Raw genomic sequence first — 23,902 nt, 5'->3', positions numbered from 1 at the left:
TGGATTCATGATGCTACATCCCATACAGTCCTGATTAGAACAACATTCACCCAGATTGTAACACTGCAAATTGCATCAGAAGTTTGCAGCAGATGAGTTTTGTCACCCAAGTTAACATCCACATCGTGGAAATGCCATGGGATTCTGCTTCTTCCTCCCCCGTTGTAGGTTACACCCCAACAACTCAGCTTCTGCCTTTTATAACTGCACTGTTATGAGCAAATAAACAGAGTGACATTCAGAAACAGCCATCCATGCTCTTCCTTCACACAAGCTGTTTTGTTTCACTGTTGGTCCTTACGGAAACTATAAACAAACAGAGCTTCAAATACAAAGACACAATAAAAATTACATCCCTCCCCTCCCATTTGCCCAGTCTGCTGCAGAAGCCCACGTAAAATCGATGTGAGAAAGTCAGGTTCCAGATTAAGGAAGAGAATTTGCCTTGATGTGAGGACCTCATATCACAAAGGGAACAAAGCAGGAATGTACAACCATATTCCTGTTCCCTCTCAGATCCCATGGAATATTCTCTGTTTCCACACACAGTGGGAAAAATGCTGTTTGGACTCTTATCTATGAAGTCCATAGAGGCACTGTTTGCATGCCCCCCTCAGCGGGGCAGATCTTAGCTACTGGATGAAGGGCATACTCTCCATCACCTCACCTTTAAACTTTAAATTTTCCTGTTGCAGAAAAGAAAAGGTAAGTCACAGCTTAGCACTATTTACCATACTCCCAAGTCAGCCATAAAGGGAGACAAGACACTACTATACCCATGAAATACGTAAAAATAGTACTCTTTTATTTGGTCCCAACAGCACATACAGCAATCATAACTAGAGTACAACAAAACTGTCATTGCAGTATTTCCTGTTTACTCCTTCTGACAGCCAAACAAGGACACAATTTACAAGCCAAATTGTGAATTTTCTTGATGAAAAGCCCATGCATTTAACTCCTTCTACTCTGCATGCAAGCAGCGCAGCATAAGATGTGTGTTTGCATACAGGATTTAAATTTAACTCCTCTGTTCTACCTAGTATGATTTAACTCAATTTTTGCTTCAGTGCTTGTATTGTACCATTCCTACCAGTCTAAACAAAATGACAGTTTGAGGTCAATAAACAGACCTGGGTCTCAAGGAACACTTAAATTTGGGATGCATTAACTTATTTCTTCATTGTAAACTTGTTTACAGAAGGACTGCAGTTCTCCAAAGTTTAATATTGGGATGTTTTTAACCGTGTCATTTTACTAGACAATTCCATCTGAACATGAGGAAAAACTTCATTGCTGTGATGGCGGCAGAGCACTGGAACAAGCTGCACAAGGAGGCTGTAGAGACTCCTTCTCTAGAGATATTCAGAATCCACGTGGATGCTTTCCTGTGTAATCTAGCGTAGGGAATCTGCTGTAGTAGGTGGTTGGGATTGGATCAATCACATTCATAGGTCCCTTCCAGCTCCTGCAATTCTGTGGCTCTGCAAAACTTGCACTTCAAAAGAACAGCAACACAAGCATGAAGACTTGTTCGTATAGACCTCCTGTGAATCACATACAGATTTCGGCCTAATCCAATAAATGCTTAAAATCCAAAGTTCACAAGACTAGCTATATGAAATGCCTGAATTCTACATGACTGCAGGGTAACGAAGACTTAACCAAAAAGAAGACTGCAGTGTACTTGTGGTAGCATACAAAAGGGGAAAAAACAGATCCAAACTGACTTGTGGTTAGCCAGAACTGCACTCTGCATTGAAGAAGTTAGCCAGCTCTAACTACTGGGGCAAAACAGTTCAAGGCTGAGACACAGTTTCATCAGAGAACAACCAAAATTGAGCAGTTCTGTGTAAAATAAAAAACAATTCTCCATGTCAGTTAGCAGTTCCCAGGTTTCGGCTATTAGAAAAAAATCCTTGATCATTTGCAAAGTGTTTCAGGGGAAGGCGGTGGAGCCTCATACAGCATGTATTTAATATAAACATAAGTGAAATATGTCAAATGAGTGCAGAACAGCAAGTGGCTTAAAGTTTTCCTGCAGCCAGGATTGAACATATCCAAGCTTCAAATCTAATGACGCAAATGAGTTAATGTAGTTCTTTCCCCAAGAGCCACAAAAGAGATCAAATTATTCTGTGCTGTGACTATCCAGAGACCAGCAATGCCAGCCATGCAGAATTTGTAACATTAGTCTCATTACCGCCTTGGATTGCAATGACAGCAACTGACTGTAGCCACAAAACAGGAACACCTACCACCAACGTGCTGTCCAAAAGCCACTGACTGCCTTTGTGCTGATTATTCAGCTTGGAACATTTTTTAGTCAGCTTGATCAAACAACTGCAAATTCAGATAAATACTCTCTTTAAAAAGGCGAGAAGTATCTTTCTAGAGTTTCTAACAAAATGTCCCCACTTCTCCCAGGTAATCCGCTTGCTCTACATACTCTCATACTCCATCTGTTAGTTTAGAGCAAGAGCAAAGTTTTGAAGCATTTACTATCAAGCTAGTTGGTTTCTCAGAACAACTTCAGTTCACGTGAACTCCATTCATGTGTGGAACCTGAAAACTCAGCCACAGCACATGTTTCATATACAACCTCCTACCAAACAGGAACATGATGATGCTACAAATAACTATACAGGCTACATCATTGCTAGGCCATCTGAGCGCATACCTACAATACTGCTCTCCTCCAGAAAGCTTCAGGCTGCACAGACAGTGGGAGCATTCAGCGTATATGAATGCGTACTTCAGAGGCCTTAGGGCTGTGCAGATTTCTCCCTTTCATGTACTTGCAAGAGTCCCACCAGAAAGGTTTTCCCCTGTTTTGTACACTGTTTCGTAAATTCAATAAATAACTTATTTTACTAAGCCTGCTAAGTTTCACTAAGATCTTTAAAGAAGAACCCTCAAACTTCTTATTTACATGAAAAACTTTCTTCTGATGCAAAACACCCCATCCAGACACTGGAGTGAATCAAAGCCAGTTTTGATGTCCTTCCAATCGTGAAATAGATTAACATGCTCACATCCCCCTGTAATTCAGAATGAACCCCTTGGTCTGTGCTTCAGAAATAATGGTTGTGTTGACCAAAGCAACTTAATGAGATTCAAACAACCTGCTTGCAAGATACAAGTTAGTAAATAAAGGAACACCTACAGAAGTTTTTGCTGTTTTGTTTTTTGCATGTGTGTAGTATTTCCTATCTTATTTCCTACCTAAGTGAGTGGGTGGGCTTAAATGCCTATACCCATTTAAATGCACTTTTCCAGACCATAAAAACTCAACTATTTGCAATAGAACTGACTTTAAGATGTAGACTCACTTTAGTTAAAGACTGAATTTGATCCCAAATAATTTGTTGAGAATAAGTTGATTTAGTCTTGTGCTTTATTATATAAGCTAATATAATAAGTTAGGTTTTATTTTCCACTGAGAAGCTTTTAAGTATGCATGTAGAATGCTGACTGCTCAGACACAACCAGAGAGACACAAACAGTCAAAGTGTTACTTGTCAGTGATAGAAAGACAAGCAGTTTTTTTACCATCCAGCAACCTGCACAAAACTGAAGTTCTGCATTTCTGATGTCAGAATAGACTGATCAATTTTACAGCAGATTAAAGGGACAACCACCCTGGAAAACTTTAGACTATACCATTATCCAAAGTGTCAAAGCCACTTGAGAACCTTTCAATGAAAAGTCTTTCATATATTTCCCTGGAGATAATGTCGCTTCCCTTCCCCTCCTCCCCCCCCCCCCCTCCTTAATAGCCTTCTCTTCTCCAAGCTGAACGGCCCCAGCTCTCTCAGCCTGTCCTCACAGGGGAGGCATTCTATTTCTTATGTTGTTTTTGTGGCCCTCCTCTGGATGCACTCCAACAGGTTCATGTCTCTCCTGTGCTGAGGACTCCTCATCCAGACACAGTACTCCAGGTGAGGCCTCATCAGTGCAGAGCAGAGGGGTAGGATCACCTCCCCTGCCCTGCTGGCCATGCGTCTTTGGATGCAGCCCAGAATACGGTTGGCTTTCTGGGTTGCAAAGACAGATTGCTTCCTCAGGTCCAGCTTACAGTCCAACAGTATCTCAAGGTCCTTTTTCGCAGAGCTGTGCTCCATCCTTACATCCTCCAACTTGTACTGACAGTTGGTGTTGCCATAACCCAGGTGCAAGACTGTGTCAAACCTCATGAGGTTCTCCTGGGCCCACTGCCCCAGCCTGTCTAGGTCCCTCTGGATGGCATCCCATCCCTTGGCCATGTCAGGTGCACCCCACAGCTTGATGTCATCTGCAGTCTTGCTGAGTGCGCACTCAACCTCGTTGTCACTGATGAAGATACTGAAAAGCATCTGTCCCAGAACCAACCCCTGAAAGACACTGTTCATCACTGATCTCCATCCAAACACTGAGCCATTGATTACCACCTCTCCGAGTATGATCTCATAACCAGTTCCTCATCCACAGAACAGTTCGAATTCATGTCTTTCTAATCTGGAGAGAAGGATGTTATAGGAGACTGTCAAAGGCTTACATCCAGACAGATCACATCAGTGACTCTTCTCTTCTCTTGTCCGCTGACGTGTTTACACCATCATAAAATGGGACAGGGTTGGTCAGGCAAAACCAGTCCTTGGTGAAGCCATCTGGTTATACCATAACACCTCCCTCTATTCCATATGCATTAGCATAGCTTGCAGAAGGACCTGCTCCATGATCTTCGCCAGCACTGAGGTAACAGGGCAAACAGGTCAGTAGTTCTTTGGGTCACCCTTTCTATCATTCTTAGAAGTGGGTGCGATGTTGTCTTTCTTCCAGTCACCGGGGACTTCACCTGCCTACCATGACTACTCATACGAAACCACTAAAGAACGTTTTTAAAGCTGAAGCCTTGAAGGCATCTAGAGTCCTTTTATTTCTTTTTTAAATACAAGTCTCATAACCAGCAAGGATTAAGCATATGAAGGCATAAAAAAGAAAAAAAAAAAAGGAAATTGATATCTGATTAACAATCATATGGCAGTGTCATTTAGAATTAAAAATAAGTAAGCATTAAAGCAAAAGCCAGAATACCAACAACAATAACCAAAAAGATGCCTCAGTGAAAACAAACACGTAAAGCATAAAACCTTAATCTCTGTCTCTTCAAAGCTGCTTCTGTGACCTTGTTTGGCCTTGTTGACTAAGAAGTCACCAAGACTGAGTCATGTTTTCTCAAAAAGTAATACAAGCTAAAATACTGCAAATAAAAAGCTAGAAAAAGGGGAAAAAAATAACTGAAAACCCCCGCGGTTCTCCACAAACCAGTTTCTCACCACCAGGACTCGGCCTTCAGAATGAGCCCATAAGCCTGTTTCCCTCAGGGCAAGGGAAAGTGGAAGTGCTCTGTAGGACAAACTCTTCTGTGACCTTGGCAGCTGTGAGTGCTCACGCCTGTGCTCAGCCTCTCCATACACGCTGCCCCCTCTAAAGTTCCTCGAGGCAAATGCTGCAGGGCTCTATAAATAGTTTTTCCTTGTCTAAGTCTCATGTTACATCAGGAGCTTTGTACGGCCCAGTCTCTTTTTATTTCATGTAGGCCACCAAACTTGTCCTCCCCTTTTCCCCCTCCTGATTAGTGAGCAAATAAACTGAAAACAGTTTTAAAAACAAACAACAACAACAAAAAAACAATACACCTCCTTTCTTGCAATGTGTCACGTTGCTGGCTGGGAGACCTTAGCCAGACATGCTGCCCACCTGGTCTGTAGTGAGGAAGAACCCATCAGGTTACAATACAGAGCTTGGAGGCACAACACTGCAAGCTTTCAACACCACGGACATGTATTTTTTATTCACACTCCTGGATACGCAGTGTCCTTACTGAGTTAGAATAAGGCAAGATGGGCATGGCTCAAGGGACACAACACAATGCTTGCTGAAGGAAAAGAACCTAATGACTGACAAAAAAAATCCACTACCATCACCATCCACAAAAGCACTGAATCATTTGGGATTAGGCTGCTGCCATATTTAGCACGCATGAATTCCTGCCCCACACACAACAAAAATGCAACCTCCACTGCAATGCTTCAGTGCATTAACACATTCTGCCCAACAGCACATCTCCCAATACTACTTAAAAAGTACACGTATCAAAGACCTGTCAAACAGCTCGTGTACAATGGAAACTATTACACCAGCAGCAAACCAGGTCTTCAAAAAATATAAGAGGAATAGTGTCAACAAAAGCCCAAAAAGCGCTGCTTATACACCAAAGGAGAATAACATTTCCCAGTTCCCTGCTGCTCCACAAACCTCAAAGACCACAGAAGTACTCACTACTCCTCTTCCACTAGCTGGGAGAAGGCAAGAAGGAGAGAGGGCCAGTCCAAAATACAGCAGAAGAGCAAAACACTGCCTGGACCCATTTCCTCCCCACAGGAAGGAGGAGCAAGAGCACTTGACCAGAAGAGAGCCACAAATACACACCAACTAGCTAACAGTAAAGGAGAAAGCAAAGCAAACACAAACCACCAGCAACCCTACTGAACAACACCTGGGCCTAGGACTGCAAACTGTATGTAGAGGTATTCACATTAAAATACATTACCATTCCAAGACAAAACTCTTCTTCCTCAGGATGTGAGAGCACCAATGAAAAGAGTGAAAACAGCTGAAAGACCCGACTATAATGGTGGTTCCCCCAGGCAGATCCTATTTAAACAAAGATACCACAAACCCAACTGCCAACAGCTTTAGTCAAAGGCACAGTTTTAGTTGAGTAAGTCCAAACAATGAACAGACTGACTCAAACCAGATATTTATTGTGATTTAAAACCAGAGGGGGTGGATTTTAATCTGGTTTTGCATTACAATCGTTCTTCTCCTACTAAATGAGTTGGTTTTTTTGTATTTTTTTTTCCTCAAATCATTGTGGAAAGTGGCAAAATTTAAGAGTTTGTGTAGTGTTGATGTAATTAAAAACATGACAACAAGAAAGGTACTGTTTTACACCAGAAGTTTCTTACTTCTGCCAGCAGCCATTTTGGCAAAGCCAATCTGGATGCTTACCAAGAAGACAGGCCATACCACCAACTCCTCCTGCTCTGCACAGGACACTAAGAAGATCTGCTAGCTTCAGAGACCCACATTCACAGGCAGCAAGGCTCTCCCTGTGCTCCAGCAACTGGAACTGTGCACTGAGAACCTCCCGCACTCTCTGAGGTTTCCCTATAACCCTAAACATGCAAATAGTTGTTCGGAAGCTGCACCACAGCTTCCTAACTGGCTGTTAAAGCGTCTCATATTCATCCTCTTTTGCTGTCTTTTCTCATGTAGTTAGGTATGAGAGCAGTATTTTCAACCACACAGGATAACATGTTTTAGAGGGCGTGTGTGAACTGAACCCAGCTCCAGCAGAAGCTCTGTAATTACAGCCCATCTCCAAAGCTGTGGGCTGGGAAGAAATGCAGATTGATGCCCTCTTGAAGGAGTACAAAGCCAGACTTCCAACCCTTGTGGATGCACAGGCCTTAAAGCATCTTAGGTACAAGTGCTGAGGATAGACACAACAAGACCACAAATAACCTAAGCAACCAGCAATCCTTGGCCTCCTACCCGAGCTCTGGTCATGTGGATTTCCCGGCACTGGGACACGAGCTGCTGACTAACCAGGGTGCATCTCAGCACAACCATCTCTGTGAGACCGCCTTCCTTCAGCCTCCATACAAGTCAGCAGCAGAAGGGAGAAACCCAACAGCTGTTCTCAAAACATCACTTAGAAACCGGCACAATTATTCTCTCAAGTCGTTTTCCTGCTTACTAAGCTTGTGCTCAAGCACCAAAAATGAAATAGGAAAAATGAAAGAGGCAAATAACAGATGGTTGTTTAAAGGTTGCTCTGTATACCCAGTGTATTACCATATACATGCATCTGTATTCTTGGGAACCCAGAATTGTTTATCTTAACAACAGGCTGTGGAATTTTAGGAAACTGGGCCAATGCATCTGTGGCTTAGTGCCATTAAAGTCAAAGTTACGCTAGCAGAGTTCCCAACAGCATGTTAAGAAAATTCCAGGGGCATTAAATGAACACGACAATAGCAACACTGCAATATAGCCTTTATACACAACATCTCCTTACGGAGGGATGGGGGAACAACACAAAAGCACAAGCTAAGAGGTAAAAATGCAAGTTAAATGTAGTAAGTTTTGCTTCACTTCAAGAATATACTGTCTTTCTGAATTATGTAATGTCGTTGAAAGCCAGCACTGTGGTTTTCCCAAAGGATCACAATGACAAGAATCTGAAGTCACTAAATAGAGATGGATCACATTTTTCCATAAGTCTGGAAACTGATTTCGGAAAGTAAGTGCAATAATGCACTTGAGAGGTTTTGTTTATGTTTTGTTTTTGAAGACACCCTTGGGTACATTCCTATATACACATATATATTCTCCAGAGTACACCAGGGGTAGCTCTGGACATGGGATTTTCCTTACTCACTAGTCACAGTACAGGCAGCAAGCAAGCACTGAGCCCAACTGCCTCCCACTTACCTCCATGGCAAACCTCTGCTGATGGAGGAAGAACTGAACTGCTGTAATACAGGCAAGCTGACTATTCACCAGTCAGTCAATTCAGTTTCTCACTTACCAGCATGCCTGATGACTTATCTTAGCACCCAGACAGAAAGCATTCTGAGTATACCAATAGCCTCAGGCAAGCAACCAAGCCAGTTCTTAGCCAGGAGAAGTTCTTTGATGGACACGTTATTCCTGCGCTCAGCATCTTCTGCTATGTGTGCTTTACAACTCCACTGGGAGACTGAAATTCCTCTGAAAAGCCATTTTCAGTACAGTACCACAAACAATCTTTGCATGGTGACAGAAAGGAACAAAACAAAATCCAGACCAACAAGCAAAATGGAAAGCCAGGCCTGCATGTCCAATCCTGAGGATAAACACAGGATTTCCTGAGAGGAACAGATCACTTCACCTACCCTGTAAATTCTCCATGAAGGTTGCTCATTTGGCATACAAACTCTTCACTGATTGAAAACAGGTAGAAATGTGGCCAAGATTTACAGCTGAAGCCAAACACATTTAAAAGTGCTTTGAGAGAGAGCACCCCAAATTTCATTACTTAGCCCTCATTAATTCCATCTGTTCTCTGTCTACTGCATTCTAGAAACAGACATCAAGGCTTTACTGCTTCACTTCCACTAAGAGGAGAGAATATGAAACTTTCCACATGATTGAACAGGGCCTGGAGAGCACCTCCCTGCAACCTAACCAGGTTAGGCTGGACCAGGAAGAATGAGCTCAATTGGAAACAGCTGCACATCATATCACTGAAACAGCACTTCCAGAAGAATACTTCTGTATTCTCTATGGACACTGCCTTCCCTGAAATGAAGTCAACTCATTTAACTCCTTCTACAGTTCACATGGAAAAAAGATCTTTCAATCCAAACACAGCCACGCATTAAGCACAAGCGAGTTGATGTATTATTGAGCATCCACCTGAGATTTTGAGGTCTAAGAACTAAGAATTCCCCACAAGAAATACTGAATTGCCATTACAAAACATGTCCAATAGCAGTAGAGATCTCCAGGCTCTCACTTCCCCCCTAACAACTAGCAGCCAGGGATTTGTTTAACAAATTACTGGGCATCCCTTCAGTCAGAAAGATATCAGAGTACAAACCATCATACACCAGTTCCAGCAAAAGTAGAGACTGTATTCCAAAATAAAAATTGCCTTCCCCCCCCCCCAAGCAAGATACAGGAAGTTAAACATTATAGCTATTCCTACTACAAAGTAGAAGCCTGGCACACTAGATCACCCCTACCTCCCTCATTCTTCTGGATTTTCTCAGCAGAGCATTCTGCCATCAATTCAGAATTGTGCTGTGTTTTTCTATGGGCTCTTCTGTCCCTAATGAACCATCGGCAACCATAGAAAAGCTCAGTTTTCACATGCCTGTCCTTCACTGAGGAAAGAGGGAAAAAAGTGCGCGTACCTGTTTATATTATTAAATGGAGAATCATAAAGGCTGGAAAAGCCCTCTAAGATCACAAAGTCCAATCTGCCAACCCACCCCCACCATGCCTACTGACCACATCCACACAGTTCTTAACACCTCCAGGGATGGTGACTGCACCACCTCTGACCTGTGCCGCTGCATCACCACTCTTTCAGAGAATAAACCTTCCCTAATATCCAAATACGAACCTCCCCCGGCACAACTGGAGGCCATTCCCTCCTATCCTATCACTGTTATCTGGGAGAAGAGGCCGACCCCCACCTTGGCACAGCCTCCCTTCAGGCAGCTGTAGAGAGCAATCAGGTCTCCTCTGAGCATCTTCTTCTCCAGACTGAACAATCCCAGCTCCCTCAGCTGCTCCCCATAAGACTTGTGCTCCAGACCCCTCACAGCTTCACTGCCCTTCTCTGGAATAAAAATACGGGTAGGTCATTTGGTTAGTGAACTTCTCCCTGGGAGGAAGAGGAAGAACAGCAGCAGTTTCCCGTGACTCACTGATTCAATAACTCCCGTGTAAAGTCCCACTATCTCCAACAACAGACATGCCAAGGCCAAAACCAGCCACTCTCCTATGGTTAAAGAGAGCAGCCAGCTTTTAAGCAGCACTAAATCTAGCACTGCCTCTCTGAGCTGGATGTGTTGGTACCTGCCCACAGCACAAACAACCCCTGCTATCCGAGTGAGACACTCTGCTGCTGCTTTCTGACAGATGAACCACTGCTGAAATGCCCCCTTCCTCTGTCTCTCTCTGTCTACACCATCACAGAAACAAGAAAGTCTATTAGTAAACAGAAGGAAAAGGTCACCAATTTGACTCGTATCTGTGGTTTTCTAGGCTAAGATCACTTGCACAGGAGCCAAAAGGGTGAGATAAGAACAGTTTCCCCAGTCACACCATGAAATTGCAAGAAACAATACGGCACGCACCTGTAAGCTCTCCCACAGAGTCCTATTGGGAAACAAGTGCTAACATGTTGATAACAAACAAAGTTTTTTTACAGCTTACATTCATTTCAGCTAAGGCGAAGCCTATCTACAGCGAGGCATGAAGCAGCAACACAGGACAAATCTGACAGCAGATAAGAGATCACTTAACAGCTGGTACCATATTTTGGGGGTTATTCATGCACCTTTTCTCCTCCTGACTTTTGCATTATATGTCATTTCAAAGGTTTCCATTCTGCCTTGAGCTTTACATTGTGTTCAGACCTACATGTACTGAACAAGCGAAGAACAGAGCCATTCATCAACTTCTCAAAGGCCTTTATAGAGAGGCACAAACTTACTGTGCCATCAAGAAACCACATAAAACCCAAGGAGATAGATATCACAAAAGACTATTTTCTTGCTATTGAAACCCACATATGATTTAAGGGCATATTTAGCTGCTGCAGAGGGTTTCCAGATTCTGACAATATTTTTCTTCTTTCCCCTTGCACAAGTTTAGTCCTGTTTATTAGGAAGCTTCTTTCTACAGTCATATATCTCAACTATGTCACTGATCTGTTCTGCTCAGTTCTTGGTTACCGTGTTTTTAATTCCACTCTTTATTTATTTAAAAACCTCAGTTCCAGTAATTCAGATGCACATCAGAGCACAGTGATAAAGCACTCCTACAGAGACGGGAAGAAAGTCTGTTCCCAAGGTCAGTCACTAAGCTCAGTGAGAGATATGAATGTCAGCAGCCTTCAACCTGATGTTTAATGCCTAGCTACCATAGTATAGTTTGCATTTATCATCAGTTCCTCTAGCTGCAAGGCATAAGGCACCACTGTAGCCACTGGGTTTTAACTATGGTCTGTGCTCTTCAGACACATTACAAATAGCTGTAAAAATAAAACTCAAGTTACTAGAATTAAACATGTTGCAGAGGCAGAGTTGCACAACTAGATTAGGCCCAACAAAACAAGCAAGACAGCATAAATAGCACAGAAGTCAGCTCCCACACAGGAGTCTGAGCATAGCCAGTGCCTGCCAGTCAAAAGGAAGGAAGATGACACACAGCCCAAACACATCCAGACTGGTTTAGGGAGACAAGAAGATATACATTTGAAATGATATTTTCACTTGAGAGAAAGAAGGAAAAAAGCACTTCATACCAGGTAGATGATAGTATCCCTGATGTGAAGGGACAGTGTAACAGCACATAGAAAACTTATCAATAAACCAGAGAAAGAGAGCCAGGCAATCTTTTACTTCAGCACACATATACATGTTCAGTTTCATGGAACTTTATGAAGCACGGTAGCAACTGACATGGCTTACTTTATCTTTTGTGTCCCCGTAGCAATGAAATACACATCACCAAAATGTTTCTGCTATGTGGCAGCGTTCCCAGATATGTCATTTAGAGAAGCCTCTAACAGCCTGGAATTCTATTTTGAATTCCCTACCTGCACATTTTATTTGCAAAGATAAATAGGAAAGCCAAGAAAAGCACATTCACTCAGCCACGCACATGGAGATCAAAACACTGGGGGAACCTTTGACTTTATTCTCTCTGTTCTAAATCAAAATACACATTAGAAGTTGAAAGGCAGGAGGCAGGGAAAGCATGGCAATGTATTCATGGGAATCTAACTGTTTCTCCACCAGGAAAAATCAGCAGCTGTCCTGACTCAAGTTCAGAATGGAGGACAGAGATGTGCTTACCGTTGGGCCCTCCTGCACTCTGTGCTATCTTGTACAGTAGTTCTGTGAGTATGAAAGACCATACTGAAGTTCATTAGTGTCTTTTATTTTTTTAATATCAATTTTTAATGTATCTATTTTTAAACATTAAAAGACTGCATATAGCTGATTATTTCCACCACTTCTAACCGATTCCTTTTTTTTGTGGCATGATCTGTACCATCCTTCTCTAGTTAAGTGTACAGCCAGAAAAGCCTTGTGCATAAGCAAATGCAGTACACAAATGACTGTCACTCCCACTTCAACCAAAACACCTCAGGTCAGAGCCTTTCCACTAAAGCATGAAGAGCTCTGATATTCACTCTAGCTAAAAGGTCTGCATTTCATAAGATCTATAACCCTCACTACAATCAAGAAGGAATTTTTCATGCAATTCTCCCTCAATAACATGGAGATTATTCCTAGCTCAATATATGCTCTCTTTCTTGAGCTAACAAACCTGAGAAACCTGTATTTTCTTTGCAAGTTATCAGGAAATATGAAGAGTCAAAAATAGACAAAACAGTTGGGAATGAAAGGAACCTTTTTCCTCCTTCCCATTGCTAACTATGGGCAGCTCCCTTTCAAAGCTCCCCGCAGGACTGTCCCTCAGCGTCTCTGAGCATTTAACCAGACTGCTAAAAACAGCCTCAGCTACAAGACATACACATTATCAGCTGAAAACATTCACACAGGCCTTGCAGCAGCCCCTCAGCTCAGCGTGATGACGGAGAGACCAAAGAGGCAGTGAAGAACTGTTTGTTGAGTCAGGAAGCCTTTACTGTATGCATATTGCAGACAGAACAATAGAAATATATTTTTTCTCATGGTGGTGGATGCCTCACAAGCAGCTTCAACAAATTGAATTGGAATTCAAACCCACCAACTGCTTCCAGTACACTTCACATATACATTAGATGGCAATTCTGCAGCCCTCTATGAGTCTCTCTCTGGATGTATATAAGTATTGTGTAATGAAGTATACAGTACTTGGTAAACCAGGGGAAACACTCAACATTTCGAGAGTTATTTTCCTCACTATAAAATGGTACTAAAACAAGCAGGGGTTAAAAGCTTTCTCCAGGTCACTTCTGTGTGGTACCTGTGCCACAAGTGTTATTTCATTGCATGCTATGATCGCTACTCCAAGGAAAAACCACGAGATCCTTCATCATCCAAAGTTCTGAGCCACAGAAGAGAAAGCAGCGTGGGGCACGTTTCTGTCTGAATTGAGGATGGGAGAATTTCGATAGCCCTGCATAAAATGTAAGAATGCATTAGCATCAAAAAATAGTTGCTTATTTTCCTTCCTACCTTTGGAAAAAGAGTTCTGTTTAATAACATGTATTTAACGGAACAATGACATTTGTATTTTAAGCAAATCTATTTCTAATGCAAATGAATCAAAGATGGAAGCTGGATGGGAACTGTTGAGCCACGACCTGAATCACTGATTGAGCACCTGGGGAAAAGACGGGTCAGCCCTGGGAGCACAGATGAAGGTAATTCAGCTGCACAACTGGAAGGGAAGGAGCCTGGCTGCACCTCTACTAGACCCCATTTAAGGGCTGACTGCCTCTGGGGAAGGATGCCTGGTTGGAGATCTCTCCCTTGTGGAGTCCTTTCTATGAGCCTAGATCGTTGGAGACAGGTAAGCACATTTACTTTCCTGTGAAATACTATCCTATCCATGCTGGTTCCTTTGGTGTTACATTCCCGCATTGCCCTTCCTCCACACTAATCTTTCAGACTGAAACAGAGGCTGTCCTCCACACAGATGTTCTCAAAAATCTGAGGAAACTATTTCTAATCAGTATCAACACAATATTGTTCAGTAAAGCTGTAACATAACTATTTCCCTGTTTCCCCCTTCAAAAAGTCAGTTTTACGTTAACTGACAGATTCTGTTCAATTTTATGGTAAACACAAATAAAAGAGACATGCTAAGGAGCATGGAGGCCCTGGAACGTGCTCAGAGGAGGGCTACGAAGCTGGTGAGGGGTCTGGAGCACAGCCTTATGAGGAGCGGCTGAGGGAACTGGGATTGTTCAGCCTGGAGAAGAGGAGGCTCAGGAAGACCTTATAGCTCTCTATAACTTCCTGAAGGGAGGTTGTGGTGAGCTGGGGGTTGGCCTTTTCTCTCGTGTAGACAGTGATAGAACTAGAGGGAATGGTTTCAAGCTGCGACAGGGGAGGTTCAGGCTGGACATTAGGAAGTATTACTTCTCAGAAAGGGTAGTCAGGCATTGGAATTCACTGCCCAGGGAGGTGGTAGAGTCACCGACCATGGGAGTGTTCAAGAAACGTTTGGATGTTGCGTTGAGGAATATGGTTTAGCTGGGAAGTATTGGTAATGGTAGGACTAGATGATCTTCTAGGTCTTTTCCAACCTGAAAATTCTGTGTGATTCTGTGTGTGTGAGCAGCTCATCTTCAGACGCTGCATGAGATTATGTTCCGCACTGCACAACTATGCTCAAGTGCCATCCAAAATGTTCAAGGTGTCTGTAAAAACAAAATCAACTCGACTCACAACATCTGTATTTGAGATGTTTTACTTCAGACAGAAGCATTGAGGCATTTTAATTCTTCATGCGGAAAAGAACAGTAACCTTCCCACTGTCACCTCCCAGAGTAACTCACCCTTTTAGAAGCTATACATCCATCAGCACAGCCACGTGTCATAAGCTGCGATTGCATTAAGAGCTGTAATTTTAAGAAGCCTGGCAGTGATACCAGCAGTTACTCCACACTGAACACGTGCTCTATTTTTCCTTGTGCGGCTACAATCCCCAGTGCTACCAGACCAACAGGACAGTTTTATCCCAAATGAATTCCCGTGTAGAGTTGAAGTGATACTTCAAAACATAACAAAACATCAACATTATTTTTAAGTAAAGTGCATTTTTTTTCCTTCTTAAGACTCAGACTTAAGCATTCTTAAGCAGAATTTTCCATGGCTGCAAGAGATACAGAGGAAGCCCATTCATCCATTTGTTTTTCCCATGACATTTGCATTGGAGGGCAAGTCTCATCAGCTGCACTATGACCTTCCTATTGATGTTATGTTAACGACCATGCCAGAAACCAAATTTGCAGGGCCTGGTTAAAAAGTACTTTGCTCTTGATGCTGATAGCTGTGATGTGAAGTGAAAGCATTGGGAAACATGCAAGTAAACCACCAGTTACCTACAATTAAAAACCAAACAAGCCACCACTTCAGGATAAACCTTTCAAATTTCTTTTGTTTTCCATTGGAAGGATGAGGCTGAGTTGTACATCTAAACATACCTACCTTCCTCCCAACTTTTAGGTGTTATCCCTACCACCTACGTTCCCTTTCATCACTTCAAGAGCTTTACTTACTAGAAGGAAAAGCCCAGATCAGAAGTCACCAATACTTCTTATCATGCTGAAGGACATCCTTACCAGATAAATGTCTCATTTTACTTTCTATGTCAAAGTTACTGGGAGCAGTACCAAACAAGTTTATTGAAGACCAAACAGCTTGAAGAATTCACTGAGCACTGGCTGACACAGAAAAATCACCAGTGCTGGAAGGCCCATTTCCCTTCACTTTCCCTGTCACAGTTTGCTGTAGCTGTGCATTACCAGTTGCCAACTTATTGTATTTCCTGAGAATAATGAGTAGGGTAAAGGGAAGGAAACACACAAGCAATCCAGCCAGGAATGAGTGAAAATAATCCTAAGGTCTCTCATATCAATACACGTCTAAATTAGAATTTCCACATGACATCTGAGCTATCTATATTAAGCTGCTCAGGCCAGACTTCCACTAAATTAAGCTCCTGAGTGGCTTTCAAGTTCACATGATTTTCTGAGCCTAACTAGGCAGTGATTCCCTCTGCCTGAAAGTTTCCTTGACAACTACATTTTTCAACTCCAGTTTCAGGTCTGTGATGAAACCTTGTGCATGTGAAAACAAATGACGTCAGGAACCACACTTCATCTCTTTTAGAGTGAGAGGTTTTCAGGATGAGAGGTGAGCAGAGGGAACAGCAGCACAGATGAAGTAGAGTTTCGATGTTTAAAAACATAACACAAACCACAATGTGAAATACACTCCTCTCCCTTCTAATCCTCACATTTTCCCAGTAATTGCTGTACAGCCCCATAATGACTAGCAATAATCTAAAGACATGCTCTAAAGGGCCACATATCCATCTCCAATTTCATTTTAGATATTGCTTGTCCCAGAATAATCCACATTAAAATCCTCATTAGAAAGACTAGTAAATGTATTATAAATTAGTTCCAGTACTTCCAGTTCTCTTTAAAAGACTGCATTAGAATTTATTCAGCTCTCCTTCTAGGCCGCAAAGACTGCAGGTTTTGCTGCAGACCTCTGCTTTTATCCACGCCACCTTCATGCATTCAGAACCAGTTTCATTAAACAAAACCTCAAGCCCACTCTCTGGGCAGTTCCTAATGGCACCTTCCATGTAGTTTCCTCTGCCTCCTTCTTACAGTCTGTGTTAATGACACATTCTGGGATGCAGTTCACCAGAAAAAAATATTTCCATAGTAGTCCACAGTATAGATGTAGATATATCAAACCGCAACACCCAGAATACGTTGAGGAGGGGATTTATATCAACATCTGTTGAAAATCTCTTGTTTTAGCATTCAACACCAGTGCAAGAGAAGTGCTCTTCCATAAAGAGAACAAACTGTGAACTGCTGTGGGATGAATTAGAAGCCCCACAGGAAGTACACTCAGTGGAAAGGAACAGTAAGCACAGGTAAGGTAAGTGCACAGGGCAAATAGCAACTCTGAATTAACAACGCCTAAACATTATCAGAGCAAAACAGGAATTTACAAGAGGAAAGTGAGTCACATAAAATGATCAGGTAAATCTGTCCAATGTATTCCACTCAATAATACCTTCTTTTTTCTTTCAGTCTACTCCCTATAGACAAGAGCTCCTACAAGAATGTAAGCGCTCTGGTTGCTGCATATTTCTACCTGAACTATTAGGGACTGGGAAAGAGGAGTATAAAAGGAGCTAAGAAGAAAGGCATTCTTTCTGCCTGATACAGACTCTATCTCCATCCAACTATCATCGCACTCCCATAACTTACAAAGTTGTATTACAGATGCTAACAACTTGACAAAAATTCTTCATTTCCTTCCCTTTGCTCTCCTGCAGATGCCTAAGATCAGCACTGAGATATTGTAAGCGTTAAGGACTTTAAGCACTGCAGGTAATGCCGGCTGGCTGCATTTCTATGAAGTTGGTAAATATAAGGCTTTTGATGAAGGAATTTCAGCTTTCCTCAAGTCAGCCAATCACAGAGTGAAAAAGCTCTGTTCCAAAGCTAAAAAGCTCCCAGACATGCAAAGGCCCTTTAAATTGTTTTGGCACAGAGATTAAATGGGTTTTGTAACAAAGAACATGTGAAAAAAAAAAGAAGTTAAACTTAATTCCTGCCTTCACTTGACTAGAAGCAGTTGCCATTTTTTACAGATTCCCTAAGTACACCCATTCTTTTAACAGAGTTCAGATGGCCAAACTGTGGAGTAATAAAAAGAAACAGGGAATTATATATACACTACATACTATACTATATAGTATTATATATACTATACTATGTACTATATATTCTTTTCCCCTATTTATTACATTTTAAATGCAGTTACTGTGAAATTTAAGTTCACAGTAACTATGCTTGTTAGGGGGAAAATAATTCTACCTATTTTTCCCCCCCAGAATGCAGGCACTTAACTCTCCAACAGCAATTAAGTTTTTCAGATCCATCAAGATTTAAGCTGTTATTCTTCAAATAATTTAGCTCTATGAAAAATAACTGACAACTTAGAAATTCATGCAGTAATTTGTAACCATTTTGGTTTTTTTGGTTTCTTTTTTTTACCTTCCTCTTTGATAGTTCTGGTTTCAAATTTAACTACAAACAAGAAAATCAAAGTCAAAGGAGCTTAATAAAATGATGCAAACCCCAGTACAGGTCATCTAATTCCATGTTAATAGGAGAACAAAGTCCAGCAGGCATTACTTTAATAATGCAAAACCATGACATGAGGCTTGAAGTTACCAAAATATCTGTTAGAGTATATATACGCATACATACACACACGCACACACTAACATGTTTGCTGTCCTTCTCTTCTGTTGCTGATCCTGGAAGGTGACAAACAAATTATCCTGTGGGTATCCCAAATAACTGCAACTTCTTTGAAACCCAAAGACTGTAAATTTCCATGGATTTATCTGCTGCTGTCACAGCAATTGTTTAATAATAACACCATGGCTTCAGATAACTGATGCCCAAAGCAGTTCCATTAGCAGACCTTAAAGTCCTAGGTAACTCAGATTTCTACTGTTTTATTCTCAGCAAACAAACAAATCAACCAACTTTAGGGTGGCAGCATTTGAGATAGCGTGGCATTTTCCTAGGGCTAACTTCAGACTCTGAAGTACAACTTCAATTTGGAGAACACAGAACAAAAAGCAAACCTGGGCCCCTCCAAGCACCCATGCACTGTTGATGCCCTGCTTTCGCCTACCAAAGCATAAGCCTTTCCTCCTTCCCCCCCAGTTCAAAAGCTGAGTGTGACAGTACAACAGCAGCTCAGCATTACTGGAGTAAGAGGCCAGGCAGTAAAATCCAGCACAACAGCCAAAAAACAATATTCAGCTGAACTGCAGACTAAGGGAATCTGAAAAGCACAAAAGCAGCACTTGCATGCCCTCTCTGTCTGAGCTGATTGAAAACACAGCTAGCGATGTTTCTGCAAACACATTGCATACATACTACACTCAAAGTCGAGCTCTATGAAACTCACAAACAGCATCAGATAACTGCAACTCCACAACAGCCACTGCTGTACCTGCTCTCCTGCCCTTTGTGCTCCTGATCATCTGCGTAGCGTTCCTCCTTCCCCGAGTCTGCTTTCCCCTTCCGGAACTTCACCATTAGGCCAGCACGCTTGCTTTAACTGCCGGTTCTATTTGCGTTTTCCCCACACGAAGAGCTCTTGATGCTGTAAGGTCATTTGAATGCTATTGTAACTTTGGCTCCCGCACAAGTTTCCTCGCCCTCTCTTGGCTGAGCAGTTACTTGAACTACCAAACTGAGTCAAAGAGAAAGGCTCAGACTACTCCTCTCTTCAGTCTGCTGCACCAGAACTGTGATCTTTACAATATCTACGTTCTTAATCATGTCCAAAATGTCTAGTTTCAGCATGCAGTAGTACAGGCAGCTGTATGCCAAACACCCTCTGAATGGAACAGAGGTTAGCAGTCTTCTCTTTATAAACACCGTAAGCAAAAACAAGGTAATGTATACCATCACGAATACACCACAAAATGTTTCCACGGTGTCTTCACAGAGTTGGTAACATTTAACTACAGACTAAAGTAATACTTCAGGACTGCGCGCAGTTCAACAGACAACGGCTTCTGCTGCAAGTCCAGACACACCAGTGGACCAACTGAGCCATGAGCTCATCTGGCAATTGCACAAGTACTCCCACAAAGTAAGCCCTGGTGCGCTGAGTTTACACTCCACAGGACAGAGAAACATCAGCTCTGCCCCTCTCAAAATGCTGTTTGTATATAATATGTGAGCAGTGCCACTGCAAGTTCTGAGTTTGAAGAATTCGGAAATAACCGCTTTGTAATTTTCAAAAGGAATGACAAATTTAACTTGGTCAGATCTCATACAAAAACGGATCGCGACTGCTCCTCTCAGCCCACCTCCTGTCTGCTCACATCCAGAACAAGTCTGCAGCCACATCTAGCAGCATTTCTCCTGGTGGCCTGATCCAGCTCTTTGCTTCTAAACAAAGGATGCATAAACTTGGTGTTCCTAGGGGAGGTCCACACCAGTAACAGGCATTCAAATCACTGTAGATATGGAATGCAATTCCCTCCCAGCATAACCCAGATTTGAAGCATTTCTCAACTGCTCCTACTCACTGCACAGTTCTCCTTCCCATCTTGTCTAGCTATCCAGATTTTTGGTAAAATTCATCTGTAATTACTCAAAAAGGCTCACACCTACACCAGTGGTTATTTACAGTGCTTCCTATGACAACAGCCTTTGAATGCTGACTATGCAACTTCAGTTTAAACAAAAAAAATCCTCATTTTATACTGTCTTCTTAACATATCAATCCTTCACACTCACGCGTGTTTTTCAGGCTGATCTACAATCATTCCATTATACTTCTGTTAAAGACTGAACATAACCACATGCCTGGACAAAATCCAGCCTTTAAGACAGGAAAGCCATCACTTACTTCATCAGCACAGAGCTGCTGATATTCCCAGTGCCTTTTCACACCACTGCTTCCTGCTTCATGACAACCCTGACTCATGCAGCTGTACTGAAGCGCAAGGGCTGTTATGAGCATCAGACTGACATTACAGGAGACTGAAATCGACCATATGGTGAATGGTAGATTTCATCAGGTAATTTAGAATTGCAGATATAACTTTGTTCTTGTGAGTATTTCTATGCACCATCAGAAGCTTGAAGGCAAATCCCTGAAACAGGAGAAATAAAATTCAAGCCAAATAATGAAGCAACAAGGTTTAAAGTAATCATGAGTGAAAGTATTTCATACAGCTGTTTCAAGTTTCAAAGAAGACATCTTCCTATCTCCATTTATATGCAGCAATATTTATATAAATGCAGCACATCAGTGCTCAGGGAACAGAGGGGAAGGGAACATTCCTATTCTTTTTAAGGCTCACATTTAAGAGAAAAGTGTTTTTCTTTCTATCTCCATGCAAAACTAAGAAGAAAGATTTCCTGTTCATATCTTCTGCATGCGAGCTGGGATTTCCACATCTCTCTGAAAGCCCAGCAGATAAAATATCTAATGAAAATCCATTTTTCATTCTCATTCATTTTTCAGTTATGTAACTTTTTTCCCTGAGAATAAGGATTTTTCCAGCCAGCGCTTTTTGCTCTTCCAGTTTTCCAACACATATGTGTAATTGCCATCTTCCATCTGTCTTTCCCATGCATCTTTAACAGCATGAAGATTTGCTGACACTATCATCACAAATGAACAGACAATAAGACTATTTATCCTTTGCCAGACTGTGACATTGTTAAATATTCAGTAGGATAAATTAGGATTTAACTCTGCAACTGACTGCCTAACAAATCCAAGCAACTTACAGAAGCTGCAGGATTTGGAAGAGTTTATTTTGAAATACTAGCCATTGCTTCCTATGTATTCTGAGCAGCTCTGTGCACAAGGAGCTCTTACACAACAGTGGATGTGAATTGCCAGAACTATACACCTCACATCATACAGACAATCTGTTCCATTCATCTTTAAATGATTCATTTGTTGTCTCTTGTGTACCCATAATACATTATGCTGCCACAGAAGAAACAATCCAGGACTACTTGACCTACACTCACTGCGTATCCTCGAGACCTTCTTCATGGGTTTATTCGAATACCTCTGCAGTGACCACATCTATTCTCTGGCACATGGATTCTTTCATAGTCCACTTGCAATGCAATGCAATAATAATAATAACAATAATGATACAGTCCTCATAAGAAGCCCTACATGCAAAGCACAAGCTTTTCTGATTTCCTGAAGCGGATTTTAACTCAACCTTTCTAAACTATTTCATTTGATAAGCTTTAATATCACTTTCAGCACTGTTTCAGCCCACCAGTAGGGTAGTGAGGAAGTAAAAGGTCCTTGACTTTTGAAAATAACCTAATGAGAGGTTGAAGAAGAGGATATCTTGTCAGTGGTAACACTTGGTGCCTCCATTACTAATGCAAGGTAACTTCAGTGTCTTCTATGTCCTATTATTAAATACAGTGGATATGAAGATCCAAACTGAACAGATGTGGCAAGAAAGCTTAAAGAGAGAGTGGTGCATCATTTTCCAGAGAAGAATATCCCCTACACAGACATTTCACACCCACACAAGCAAAAATGAATTCAATGCAGCTTCTCTGAAAGCTCTGTATGTAGGCAGGAGAAATTATTATTCAGAGTTAGAACATGTAGAATGTTTACCAGCTTCTCCAATCCCCAGGCACAGTCAGTAAACAGATTCTCTGAGCAAGGTGGCAGAGCAGCAGGCTGCCTTAACACCAGAGGTATAAAGTGAGTGATATGCTGTTGTATGAAAATCAGAAGCCATAATGCAGGCAATGTTGGGGATGCTTTTTGAAAGATCTTACAAAAAGTAGCAGTGAGCACTGTAAATAGTTGGAGGAACTGCTTCCACTTTCTTCCTGCTTCCCTAATGTACATTTGTGGTCCAGTATTTATTAAGTTCAAGCTTTTCAAGGTCAAAAATAAGAACAAAATAAAAGCAACTTGTTCCTGAAATAATCTTTTTTTGCCATCAACACCACAAGGGAAAAACCACCCAGGCCTTTTGCCAATCTGCATAATATAGACAGACACACTGGGGCCAGAAGTAGAGCACCACAAATCACAAAACATCACTCCGTGCTCCATTTTGTATGACATCCCCACGACACACCCCACTTCACCTCCACCATCAAGACAGAAGAGACACCCCATAACCCAACTCACCCATTTCACACGGCAGCAGGGAAGTTCTACTGGGAACTGAGAACAACCCAAAGAAACCCTGACATCTCGCCCCCACCTGCCTCTTTCTGTACACACAGTAGTAACTCACTGCACCTCCCCAAGTTGCACAAGCCACCGGTGGCTATGAGCGTATCTCCACACGAAACTCCATGTAAACAAGTGGTTTCCAGATTGAATCAATCACTGTGGCTCATTCTCATCTAATGATGGAAAGAACATGTTCTTCCATACTCCTGAATGTGCAGAAGTCATTTTACTTTGAATTACTTTGTACACTGATTGTATGACATATACCAGCATGAACAAAACATTAAGTCTGCATCTAAAAAGGAACCCTACCATTCTTGTTAATGTAAAAGGACTGATAAAAAGGAGAAACAAGGCTGCCTACTCAGTGTATCTGAATGAAAACAGCTTCTAAGGAAAAATGAAAAGACAAAACTAATGATTATTAGAAAACTCAGCATATGTTTGCTAGGCTTTGATGGGTTCCCAAGGCAGCGACCTGCAGGGATCTGTGTTCCCTGGATGGAGAGTACAGATCAAGTCATGCACAGACTGCCTGCAGAAAGAGGCAGCAGCTGCAGCCGGCTGCATCAGACATCTGC

General features: G+C 41.9%; 1 protein-coding gene across 3 annotated transcripts in view; it reads right to left on the bottom strand.

The window, feature by feature from the left end:
- The window catches only part of TRAK1 (trafficking kinesin protein 1), a 122,426-nt gene that overhangs the window by 78,529 nt on the left and 19,995 nt on the right, over nucleotides 1-23,902 (bottom strand). For 2 of the 3 annotated variants that reach the window (XM_072330564.1, XM_072330565.1), the window contains exon 1: nucleotides 19,575-19,722. The exons of the other annotated variant lie outside the window; for it this stretch is intronic. In XM_072330564.1, coding sequence (XP_072186665.1) covers nucleotides 19,575-19,660 — 86 coding nt within the window. In that variant the 5' untranslated portion in view covers nucleotides 19,661-19,722. Of the gene's footprint in view, nucleotides 1-19,574; nucleotides 19,723-23,902 lie in introns of those variants that run through there. 3 annotated transcript variants of the gene reach the window in all.

The sequence above is a fragment of the Excalfactoria chinensis genome, chromosome 2, assembly GCF_039878825.1.
Source record: "Excalfactoria chinensis isolate bCotChi1 chromosome 2, bCotChi1.hap2, whole genome shotgun sequence".
Taxonomy (NCBI): domain Eukaryota; kingdom Metazoa; phylum Chordata; class Aves; order Galliformes; family Phasianidae; genus Excalfactoria; species Excalfactoria chinensis.
Note: the sequence above shows the minus strand (reverse complement) of the source record. Positions and strands in the feature narration are given on the sequence as shown.